This window comes from Amia ocellicauda, chromosome 11, assembly GCF_036373705.1.
Source record: "Amia ocellicauda isolate fAmiCal2 chromosome 11, fAmiCal2.hap1, whole genome shotgun sequence".
Lineage (NCBI taxonomy): Eukaryota > Metazoa > Chordata > Actinopteri > Amiiformes > Amiidae > Amia > Amia ocellicauda.
Window position 1 is genome coordinate 35,111,666 of NC_089860.1, and position 12,359 is coordinate 35,124,024.

Consider the following 12,359-nt stretch of genomic DNA (forward strand, 5'->3'; position numbering starts at 1 on the left):
TCTTGGTATGAATACAATATCCTAATATACAATTAAGACTTCTATTTGCAAACCGGGAAAACGAGGTTTTCTCTGTGCTGTTCTTCTTCATTTCAATCAGGCGTGGCATGTTAGTATCGCCATCTGCTGGAGTGAAGTTGTCCCTACAAACAAACACTCAAAGTGAAGTGCGTGTTGAGCTGCGCAGCTGTGAAATTGGTGCAGATCCTCTGATGTGAGTGTCTGGTTGTGATGGGGGCATCAGAGGGTCTTTGGTGGCATCGTGTGCAGCCTGTCAATCGTCAGTACAACACACCTGTCACAAATTCGGCTTTACCTTTACCCCTATTACACCTTGTGTAAGAAGATCAAGATACTCCCCAGACACCCAAACTATAATGGCCCACTGCTGGCCCAGATCTGGATGCAAGCCTGGTCCAAGTCATTGGCATTGGGCCGGTTTCTTTTTGCACCAGAATTGGTCCAATCGGTTTACAGGCATATGCAGCATATTTGGCCCATATTCTGGCACACACGGCCTGCAGCTGGCCCAATGATGGCCCAGTTTCTGATCCTGTGTCCAAAGCTGGTTCCTTGTCAATGCTGTTGTTTAACTGACCCAAGAATGCATGTTTACATATCGGCACTAAGTAATCAAAATATGTGACACAATTTAAAAATGCAAAACTCAGATTGAAGTTCAAATACAGCAGCGAATACTGTTGCCTGTAAAGAGGGGCTGTATGCTTGTCGTTGCTCATTCGTTTGACAGCTGGCGCGGAGGTTATAACCTTAAGAAAAAGAAAAGTTGTATCGGATTAAATGAAAACGGCTTAATGATATTGCATCCGAAAGAAATGCGCGAAAAAGAGGTAAAACTACAGCTCCCGTCATGCACTGCGGATGAGCTCATCACCCCGTCGCTCCCCACCTTGGAATGCTGTTCCTCCCTCCCGCCTCCCCGGTGGCTTACCTCCCCTCCTATTGGTCGAGAGACCTGTCCGTCAGCAGCGCTATTGGCCGCGCCGCGCTGAGTTTTCCAGCAAGCTCGGTTGCGAGCAAACAGAACCTGCGTTGCTATTCACCAAAGTTCTTACGCCCGCATTTTGCGTGAGCGCCGTTATTACGAGGCGGGCTACGCTCAAAACATTGCGTAAGAGTTTTAGAGGAGGGATCAGTGCTGGAACGGGAGTTGTGCAGAAAAAGATATTGAAGTGCAAATTCCGAGGATGGACACATAATACGCATTAATTGATATTTGCTGATCTCCACCCTGGACCCTGTTGTTCGGACACATGCATGTTTGCGGCCGGGGCTGAATTAATCAGACTCCGTTTTTGTCGGACTGCTGCGGATCCCAGGCCAGACAGGTACGTGCGCTCTGTGTCTCGGTGTGTTCCCGTCTGTCCAGCCGTATGCGAGAAGAAGACGTGCGACATGTCCCGGGGAGCTGCGTCCTGCCCCTGCCGAGCCGCACAGGTCCACCAGAGACAGCCCGCTGCGGTTTGCATGTGGTCAGCTGTCAAGTCCTGCAAAGCGGCATCGGTGCGGCAGGTGGGACTCGTCCCGGGACGCGGTGTCGCCGCTGGTTCCGTCCCCTCGCCGCGACGCAGCAGTGTGTCAACAAGTTCTGCACCGGGAACAAACAAGTTCTGCTCCTGGAGTGGGCGTGACGTCACGGCTCAGAAGATGACATCATCATCATCATCATCGGCTGTCAAACAGGGACGAGATCGGTTTGTGGACAGCTGATCGTGCCTGGACTGCCATTGCCGTTTCCATCCTTGAGTCTCGTCCAGTAATAGTGTCACAAGTTTATATACATCAAGAATAGCCGCTCGACTGATCTGTATTGGGTTCATCTATCGAGTGATGCGTTTATTGACATGCTTTACATTGATGTGCATTCAGCGCGGATGGTGGTTTGTTTTCCTTCATTGCATGTGATCGGTGTGTGTGTGTTTAGTTTTCTAGACTTCATCCCATTGTTTTGAATGACGTCAGCAGTGAGATGCCTGTATGTCCCCCCATGGACACATACTTCTGAGTCTGCAGTTTCTGCTCAGACAATAGTTTGGTGCGGCTGCTTTGTGTGGAGACTCAAACTCACAATGTCAAATGTGTGGCTCAATATAATGCGCAGTTAAGCAACGGATATTTGCTCCAGAGTTTCTGAGTTCAGATAATGATACTGCAGGAGCTGGCAGCACGTCTGTGAGTCCGAAAATGATGATCTTCTTGGACATTTACACAGTCTCAGTCGCTGCCTTTGCTGATGTAAAATAGCTGGAGTATCTGTTACTTAGGGAGAGAACATAGTAACACTGAAGTGGCAGGAGCGTGTGTGTCTGAAACAGCACTTCCTGGATCTTTCTCAGGCCTGAATCATGTGTCCTGGTGTGCATTGATTTGACTCTCACCTCTGGTGGTTTGCACTCTGATTACCGTCTGCAGGTTTAGCAAAGCGCTCCTGAAAACGCTGCCCAGGTCGGGGGCTCAGGGGAAGTAAATCAGTGACGCACGACTCTCTGAAGCCCACGAGTGACTTTGCGCCATGCTTGACGTTTTGTTGTTGTGTTTGCTGGGATCTAAGTGGACGGCAAATTTCAATAAATCGCAAATAACGCCTTCAAGTAAAGAGTTGTTTTGTTTTTAATCGCACAGCTGCAGATGACCGGATCATCCTCCCCTGATCGCTCGCACTGCTTTGATCCCTGTGTTGTTGTTGTGTGATGTGTGACGTGTTTCTTCTCCGCAGTGAAGACGACACTGTGATGCAGGACTGTGCCGATCGTCTCTCTGTTTCGTTCTGCAGCCAATTAAATGTCTTTGCCGCGGGGAAGCTTTCACGAACAGGAACCAGGCTGGACCCGATGCGCGCTGACTCCTAACCCCGTCTTTACCTTATGATTTGCTGTGAGGCTATGGCGACTGTGAACATCACCAGTGACATCCTGCACAGGCAGATCAGGGTAAGGCAGGGCTGTTCTGGAACGTTGCCGGTCTGTACCGAGAATCACGGGTTCTAGATCGTGTGTCACGTGACCTCTGAAAGAGAACCCTGCCTGTTCAGGAAATCCGGCAGATCCCAAAATATCGAGGACGTATGACTTTGTGTAATTTATTCTCCATTTATGAAACCAATCTTCACATTTTCACATTTTATATTGGTATTAACTTATTTCACGTTTGTTTTATGAAACCTAACCCTGTTTATCCAATGTTTTTATGGCCCTTTTATGTATTTCGTTTTGTATGGATTGTTATGTCTTGTGTGGCAAAGTAATGCGAGTTGGTTTCCTCTCCGCAGGATAAGGGCGTGTTGGGCTTCCAGAGACGCTATCATGTCACAGACCCTTTAATAAAGAGACTGGGGCTGGAGGCAGAGCTACAGGTACAGAACCGAGGCCTTAACCCTCCGTCCCTTTCCTCCGACACCGGTCAGGGTAACACATAGTCAAGGGGATGTGGCCAGAAACAAGTGCGCGCCACTGGGCAACTCTTCTGGGCTCCTGGCAGCTGCCATAACCAGTCCGGCTGGTCTGGGTCCGCTGGCTTGTTATTGGCATTGACTGCTTGTCTTGTGCTGCAGGGTCACTCGGGCTGCGTGAACTGCCTGGAATGGAACGAGAAGGGAGAGTAAGTGTGTCCGTGTGTCTGTGTGACGTGTGTCCGTGTGACGTGTGACGTGTGTGGATACGCCTGACAGATTTGTTGACTGAGTGCTACAGTAATGGGATAAGCCTCAGAAGACTCAGAAGGAGCAAGTGTCTGGTTGTGATGGGGGCATCAGAGGGTCTTTGGTGGCATCGTGTGCAGCCTGTCAATCGTCAGTACAACACACCTGTCACAAATTCGGCTTTACCTTTACCCCTATTACACCTTGTGTAAGAAGATCAAGATACTCCCCAGACACCCAAACTATAATGGCCCACTGCTGGCCCAGATCTGGATGCAAGCCTGGTCCAAGTCATTGGCATTGGGCCGGTTTCTTTTTGCACCAGAATTGGTCCAATCGGTTTACAGGCATATGCAGCATATTTGGCCCATATTCTGGCACACACGGCCTGCAGCTGGCCCAATGATGGCCCAGTTTCTGATCCTGTGTCCAAAGCTGGTTCCTTGTCAATGCTGTTGTTTAACTGACCCAAGAATGCATGTTTACATATCGGCACTAAGTAATCAAAATATGTGACACAATTAAAAAATGCAAAACTCAGATTAAAGTTCAAATACAGCAGCGAATACTGTTGCCTGTAAAGAGTCCTTCTGAGGCTTATCACAAGCCTGAGCACAGAGAGCTAGTGAGGCCTGTGAAGGATTTTTACGTGGCAGAACAGAGGAGTCCTTTCCATATCCAGAATCATGTGAGGTTGGTGGTTTAGTGCGTGTGTGTGTGCGTGTCTCCACCCCCTCGCCCTGGCTCACTTGTCACTTGTGTTCTTCAGGTTGTTGGCGTCCGGCTCAGACGATCAGCACGCCATCATCTGGGATCCGTTCCACCACAAGAAACTCCTAACTATGCACACGGGCCACTCCGCCAACATCTTTTCAGTCAAGGTAATGCCCGTCAGTACACATAGAGCCGGCCGGGTCCGGTCCGATCCCCTCTTGTCTTGCAGTCGGAGGCGGAGGTGGTGTGCGGTTTCTCACGGACAGCGCACTGAGTCGAGATCCTTCCTGCAGGATGTATACGACATTTACACTGTATCGTAAATGCATGGGTTCCGATTTTAAACTCAAAACTCGTTGACATCTCTTTTGCGTCTTTCCCCTCTCTCTCTCCATCTCTGCGTGTCTCTCAGTTCCTGCCTCACTCTAATGATCGTATCCTGGTGACCGGCGCCGCGGACTCCAAAGTGCACGTCCACGACCTGAGCGTCAAGGAGACCATCCACATGTTCTCCGACCACACCAACCGCGTCAAGAGGATCGCCACCGCGCCGATGTGGCCCAACACCTTCTGGAGCGCGGCGGAGGATGGGGTCATCAGGTGAGAAGGTCTTGGAATTGTCACCCAGTAATGACTGCTCCCCTGGGCTCACAGTGATACCGTGTGGGTCTGTTAACCCTGTAATTCATGTAGTGTGGAGTCAGCCATTTGCCCAGAGTGAAAACGAGGGCCATGGGGTCAGATAGTGACTGTTCAGTTCATCGTGCCTCGTCAACACCTGCCTCAATTAACCGACCGTTCAGATTTATAGATCTACTTTTCAAAACAATTCAGGAAACAGGATTTGCCCTCAGTTAGTCTTTCTCTTCAGTCAGAGAAGTTCAGCAGCACACTGACGGACTAGGTAGCTTCTCCTCCCTCTAGCGCCTGGCCGTTTAAAGAGGGTCCTTCCACAGGGAGATAGTCGTTTAATAAACGCTTAATCCGCCCTGATGGGATCTGAGGCGCGGCCCTGGATTAACGACACCGAGGGCGGCTTCACTGGCAGGTCGGGCCGACGAATCTGAAACGTTCCATCCTATCACCCATTTCCACCTAGAGGATCGTGCCTTTTGTTGTGCTGTAGCCATAGTGTGAACCCTCTCTCTCTCGGTGCGTGTGCGTGTGTGCGTGTGTGTGTGCGCGCAGGCAGTACGACCTGAGGGAGAGCAGCAAGCGCTCCGAGGTGCTCATCGACCTGACGGAGTACTGCGGACAGCTGGTGGAGGCCAAGTGTCTCGCCATCAACCCCCGAGACAACAACTACCTGGCCGTGGGCGCCAATGGGCCCTTCGTGCGTCTCTACGACATCCGCATGATCCACAATCACAGGTACGCGGCGTCCACCCCACTGACCGCGCGGCCGCAGGTGGCAGGAGCAGTTTCCTGTGCGTCGCTGTTCGCCTCTCACTGCCTCAGATGTTCCCGTTTGTGTTGCAGGAAGTCAATGAGCCAGAGCACGTCGGCGGGGGTGCACACGTTCTGCGAGAGGCAGAAACCCATCCCTGACGGCGCCGGACAGTATTATGTAGCAGGTTGGTACAAGCAAAACCCGGTGGCTTTGCCCCCAACTCCTGTGTCGCTCCTTTGAGTACACAAGCAGTACTTTGGAGTCTTAATGAACACAAAATATGGATTGTAAGGGGTGGCTTTGAGATTATCGTCCAGCAACCTCAACTTGTCTATTCAGAATCATGGCCAGATTGTACAGAGGTCCCACTAGGGGGCGACCCACTCTCTGCAATAGAAACCGTCTCCTGTGTGAAGCAATACTTTCCTTCTTCCTCAACATGTTCAGCAATTGTTTGTTTCTAAAACTATAGCATTAAAGTGTGTGTGTGTGTGTGTGTGGGAGGGGGGGGGGCTGGGGTTGAACAGCGTGATTATCGCCCTGATAAAATGTCATTACAGCCAGTTCTCCTCCCATCCCCCCCTTGCAGGTCATCTTCCAGTTAAACTACCTGATTACAACAACCGGCTGAGAGTCCTGGTGGCGACGTATGTGACCTTCAGCCCCGACGGCACTGAGCTGCTGGTCAACATGGGTGGGGAGCAGGTACTGCGTCACAGAGGTCCGCTGGCTTCGAACAGCACTCTGCTGTTGGTCTTAATGAAACTGCCAAGCCTCGGAGGACGGTGGCGAAGGAACGCTGTGCCGTGGCTGCGGTCACTGTCCACACAGTCCTGCTGCACGAAGCCTGTGCGCTTGTCGTTCCTTAACGCCTCTCTTTTCTGTTTCCTCCGAAGGTGTATTTATTCGACTTGACGTTCAAGCAGAGGCCGTACACCTTTCTGTTGCCAAAAAAGTGCCACCCGTCGGGAGGTCAGTACAGTGTGTTCCTACCCAGCATGCTTTGGGGCAGCAGCCGGGACTGTGTGTTCACTCTGACACGCCAGGGGCAATTAAGCAGCAAAGACAAGAGGGTGTATTGTATATAAAAGAATATTAATAGCCACAAAGACAACTCATTTCTAGGTTTGTAATAATACTTATTATATAGTTGTGGTATCTGTAGACTGTTGCTGTACAGAGCAGCTCACAGACACTAGGATTATCTGCACAACCTCGGCTGCTGTCGAGTCTCAAGGCCTCGGTCTCCCGTCTCCTGTGAAGGACGGTGACGCACTCGGCGCGACACACCGGCATGGCCAGGGCTCGACCGCGGCTCCCGTCTGCGATGGCCTCTCCTGTAACCGCTGGGCCGTGTCGTCTGGTCTGTCACTGAGGCGTTCTGGGTAATTGATCGATGCTTTCTTCCGTCCCCATCCCCCCTCCCAGAAGTTCAAAATGGAAAAACCTCCACGAACGGCGTCTCGAACGGGATCCACCTGCCCAGCAACTGCTTCCGCCTGCCGGACAGCAAGATCTGTAACAGGTAACCCCCCGGCACGGAGCTTCTCCCTCGAAAGCCAGTTAGGAACTTTAAAAAATCAGCACGTTCTCCTGGGAGAAGGTCGTCCAACCTGCTGCTCCTTGTCATCAACTTGTCCCTCCTCCTGCAGTGCGTCTGGGGAGCTGCCCCCCCACCTGGAGAAGATCAAGCAGCTGGCCAATGACGCGTTCGCCCGGCAGCAGTGGACCCAGGCCATCCAGCTGTACAGCCGCGGCATCCAGGAGGCCGGCAAGAACGCCATGCTGTACGGGAACCGGGCGGCCGCCTACATGAAGCGCAAGTGGTGAGGGAGGGAGGGCCCGGGGAGGGGGCTGGTGTTACGGCACGGGCAACTGCAGTCGGTCTGTGAGCTGCTGATGCTTCCGTGTCTTGTGCGTTGGGAGTTTGACAGCCTGTGCCTCTGTATGTGTGCCGTACCCTGTCCTTTGTGTGTGCCTGTGTTTGTGCCGTACCCTGACTTGCGTATGCTCTGCAGGGACGGGGACCACTACGACGCCCTGAGGGACTGTCTGAAGGCCATCTCCCTGAACCCCGGGCACCTGAAGGCGCACTTCCGCTTGGCCCGCTGCCTGTTCGAGCTCAAGTATGTGGCCGAGGCGCTGGAGTGCCTGGACGACTTCAGGGGCAAGTTCCCAGAGCAGGCCCACAGCAGCGCCTGCGACGCACTGGACAAGGACATCCGGGCGGCGCTCTTCTCCAAGACCGACGGCAGTGAGTACTGTGGGGATCCCAGGGGGCGGGGGAGGGGGGGGCCCAGGTCAGTGGCCGCCGGGACAAGGGGCGGGTTCTAAAGCTACGTCTCGTTCCCAGCGGAAGACAAGAAGGCGGGCGGGCCAATCCGATTCCGCACGTTCGGGAGGAACAACTCGGTCTCGGAGGACGAGGTGGTGCTGAGGGAGAGGAGCTACGACTACAAGCACCGATACTGCGGCCACTGCAACACCACCACCGACATCAAGGAGGCCAACTTCTTCGGCAGGTAGGGGCTCAGTCATCTGAGTTCATTTCATCGGTACTTTAGGATTAGGATAAACTGAACTGCATAACAGAGGCCAGTGTGATTCCAAACGGTTTACTTTGAGGCCCGTGTGTGTGTCATATCCCATGATGCACTTTTCCCCAGAAGACACATCACTTACAGACGGGTGACAAATTAAAGGAAAAACCTGAATAAATGAGTGAAGGAACATAACGAATGGAGATGCCTCAAAAACAGGTGTACTGCATGATACAATTAAGCAATTAACATCCTCTCATGCTCTGTGGCATGTATACAAATACTGAGCAGGCCCAGCTGACCTCGATTTTGGATCAAGATGGCGAGAGGAAAGGATCTAAGTGACTGTGAAAGAGGGGGCATTATTGGAGCACGAATGGCAGGAGCTTCAGTCACACAGACGCTCAACTGGCTCGTGTTCTGGACAAGTGGGCGAGTGCATGTGTGGGACACCAAGAGAACGGGACAGGCCTGACTGCTGGACCCTACAGTGAGGGGGTCCGGAGGCTCTGTTATGCTGTGGGGGGCATTTTCCTGGCATGGTTTGGGTCCACTTGTCCCCTTAGAGGGAAGGGTCACTGCAAATCATGACACAGTTATTCTGAGTGATCACCTTTATCCTGTGGTTTATCCACAGTCACCAGATCTCAACCCAATTAAACACCTGTGGGAGATTCTGGACCAACGTGTTAGACAGCGGTCTCCACCACCATCATCAAAACCCCAAATGAGGGAATATCTTTTGGAAGAATAGTGTCCATCCCTCCAGTAGAGTCAGAGACTCATAGAATCTGTGCCAAGAGAATTGAAGCTGTTCTGGGGCTCGTGGTGCCCAACACCTCACTGAGACACTTTATGTGGGTTTTTCCTATAATTTGTCACCCGTCTGTATATAAAGTGTGTAGATTTGCTGCTGCTTTTGGGAAGCTGAGCCTCTAACCTGTAGGAGACGGAAGGCAAGTTATTTCTGGATCTTGGTCATTCTGTCATCTGACTTTATTTCCCTGTACACTCTCTCCCCCCCCTCTCTCTCCCTCTCCCTCTCTCTCTCTCCCCCCAGTAAAGGACAGTACATTGTGAGCGGCTCGGACGATGGCTCCTTCTTCATCTGGGAGAAGGAGACGACCAACCTGGTGCGCATCCTGCAGGGGGACGAGTCCATCGTCAACTGCCTGCAGCCCCACCCCAGCTACTGCTTCCTGGCCACCAGCGGCATCGACCCGGTGGTGCGGCTCTGGAATGCCCGACCCGAGGTACCTGTGCCTTCCTCTCCATCTTCCTCCTCCTGCTCTCACAGTTGCCCCTCTCCATCTTCCTCCTCCTCCTCCTCCTCCTCCTGCTCTCACAGTTGCCCCTCTCCATCCCTCTCTAACATCTTCTCTTTCCCCTTTTCCCTCTCTCTCTCTCTCTCTCACTATGTCCCCTCTCCTGTCTCTCCCCTCTTCCCTCCCTCTCTCTGTCTCACCGTGTCCCTTCTCCTCTCCCTCTAGAGCGAGGATGTGAACGGCAGAGTGGTGGAGGACATGGAGGGGGCGGCCCAGGCCAACCAGCGCCGCATGAACGCCGACCCGCTGGAGGTGATGCTGCTCAACATGGGCTACCGGATCACGGGGCTGAGCAGCGGGGGGCCCGAGGGCTCGGACGATGAGGACAGCTCTGAGGGCCAGGTCCAGTGCCGGCCCAGCTAGAGAGCCCTGGGGGCGGCCAGCCGGCCCAGACTGTTGGGGGCACCGCAGCCCTGTTCTTCACCTCTTCTGTTTTCTTTTCGTTTCGTTTCTTTCTCCTCCCACAAAACCTGTGACTGGAAGGACTACACTATGCATTCAAATGTAGAAAAGTAAGGGAGTGGAAAAGGGGCCCCCACCACCTTCCCTTCCCTCCGGGGGAATATTCTGAGGACGAGACTGGAGGTGTCGGATGGGTGGCTTTTGCGGAGGATGAGAGTTTGGCACTTTTTTCCCCCCTGTTTTTTGTTTTCCTGGTCCCGGATTCGGGGGACAGACATAAAAGAATGAAATGAAGACCACCGGCCGCAGTCAAGACCCCCAGTCGCTCCCGAGTCCGAGCCCGGCTGCTCTCCCACTGATTTGTGTCGTTTTAATTTCCCTGTCTGTATGCTTCCACGTATTGTCGGGGGAGGGGAACGAGGACGCTCACCTCCGCTCCGCTTTTGCACATTTATAAAAGGTAGCGCGAACGTCGGCTCTCCGAGGGGGACTGGACCTTGGATGGATTTCGGATCTCTGTCGGGGGAACCGGAATCTCTTTTGTTCGAGTGAAAATAAAGGGCGCCACATTTGTCTGGGCCCGTCGGTACCGCTCGGTGGCGAGAAGATAATGCGACACAGAGGACGGGCCACTATGGCTTTAGTCAGGATAGTGTGGGTGGTTGAGGGGACTGTCTTTTTGTTTTAGTGAGGAAACTTCCTTGGCAAACAGTGTTATGTTTGTGCGATATCACGACACACACAGACTCTCTAGTTTTATTTTCAGTGCTCAGTATCTGGAGGGGAAGGAACAAACACAGATAATGACGTGTGTGTGAAAGCTATTGTTGCTTCCAGTTCCAGGGTTGATCTTTAAAGTGTTGGTTTGTCTTGAGGATCAGCTGTATTTGCATTTAGAAACATTATGGCTGTTGCTGATGGATATTTCTCCATTTATTTATTTATTTTTTCCTCTGGGTGTGCATTTACCAGCACGAGTCATTGTGCAACTTTTTTTTACATCTCGACATGGACAGGCATAAGAAATCCACACATTAGCAAGTTTAGACGTTTATGGAGAAAAGCTCCGCCTTTCCACGGAAATGGGTCTGATTTCGTTTTTTTTTTCTCCCTCCTTCTCCAAAACGATGGCCAGGTCTCCACGCACACACGAGTGATGGATTTCGACATGGATTTTTGCACCCAAACGACCTAGTTTTCCTATAAATCGATCGCATCAGTCGATCGATACTTTGCTGCCCGGCGCTTCGTTTGAATCTAGTGTCCCGTGTTCGCAGGCTTCGGCCGGCTGCGTCATTTCCTCTGTCCCCCGAGTCAGGCGGTCGGGGGCTTTTGTAAACAGTCCCCGTTCTCCGGCCTCTCCCAGCGAAGCAGCGGCGTCTCCGTCTCGAGAGGGAGGTTGCGTTCGTTTGCCCAGTGACAGGAATGTGAACAGGCCAGATTATTCCTGGTTTGCCTCGCTTACCTGACCCCCCCAACACCCCTGACTTCTACTCCTCTGAAAATAAATAAATGAATAAATAAATGAGTAAATCACAAGTGAAAGGTCAGAGCCTTTTAACACTAGATTTCTGTTTATTTTTTAAGGTTACCTTGTTGTTTTATTTTGTTGTTCCTTTTCTTTTGCCAATCTGTGGATTGGGTGCGCTACAGGAGGTATAAGAATAAAGATGGATTATTGCCATTGGAAAAGTCATGAGAGTCGCCTGAATGTTTTCCCAGAGTCCCTGGCGCTGGTGGACAGGCAGAAGGCTGGGCTTGTGTCCGTATTGGGAGGCCCTCTTTCTCTGGGGGACTTCTCTCCTGCTCCACAGGTCGATCTGGGTGCTGTGGTGGGGTTTCGGGGGCCCCGGCACAGTGGGCGGCTGCTTTGGCGGATTAGTACACTCTCTCAGCCCGGAGACACCTTTCTCCTTTGCTTTGCTCCTTGTTTATACCTGAACCAGTTTCTGCACCTCAATGAATACTGAAAACAAAACAAATATATATAACAATTGTCCAGATGAACCACAAATAATGGCCAATGTTTTCTACTACTATTACTGTATAATTTAAGGAGGGGGGAAGGAGGGCACTCTCAACCAAATTCTTGTGTTTGAAAAGCCTCCACTGATCCCCTGAAGTCCAGTTGACGGTGCTGAGGTGTGGAGACTGTGCTTGGGGAATGAGCTGGGGGGTCTTGCCCTCAGCTGATCGGTGGGGCTTTGATGAGTCTGCCTGGGATCGCAGTGTGGAGGTCTCCTGACAGCCCCTCTCTGGCAGTGGTATACAGCCACGCACAACTGACCCCATTCTGTCTCTTAAAGGTTTAACGTCTCACGGCTCCCCAG

General features: G+C 52.1%; 1 protein-coding gene across 2 annotated transcripts; it reads left to right on the top strand.

Annotated features, from left to right (window-relative positions):
* Window positions 1–1,139: 1,139 nt before the first annotated feature.
* Window positions 1,140–11,723, top strand: wdtc1 (WD and tetratricopeptide repeats 1). 2 transcript variants are annotated; one of them, XM_066717665.1, is made up of 16 exons: window positions 1,140–1,349; window positions 2,738–2,951; window positions 3,290–3,373; window positions 3,572–3,618; window positions 4,428–4,539; window positions 4,785–4,972; window positions 5,561–5,743; window positions 5,852–5,946; window positions 6,352–6,467; window positions 6,659–6,734; window positions 7,191–7,287; window positions 7,415–7,588; window positions 7,781–8,016; window positions 8,116–8,284; window positions 9,363–9,555; window positions 9,793–11,723. In XM_066717665.1, exons 2-16 carry the CDS (start codon window positions 2,886–2,888, stop codon window positions 9,988–9,990), a joined length of 2,034 nt encoding a protein of 677 aa, XP_066573762.1. In that variant the 5' UTR covers window positions 1,140–1,349; window positions 2,738–2,885; the 3' UTR covers window positions 9,991–11,723. The 2 variants fall into 2 exon arrangements, with proteins under 2 accessions (XP_066573762.1, XP_066573761.1); XM_066717664.1 differs by having other exon boundaries at window positions 2,795–2,951.
* Window positions 11,724–12,359: the final 636 nt, after the last annotated feature.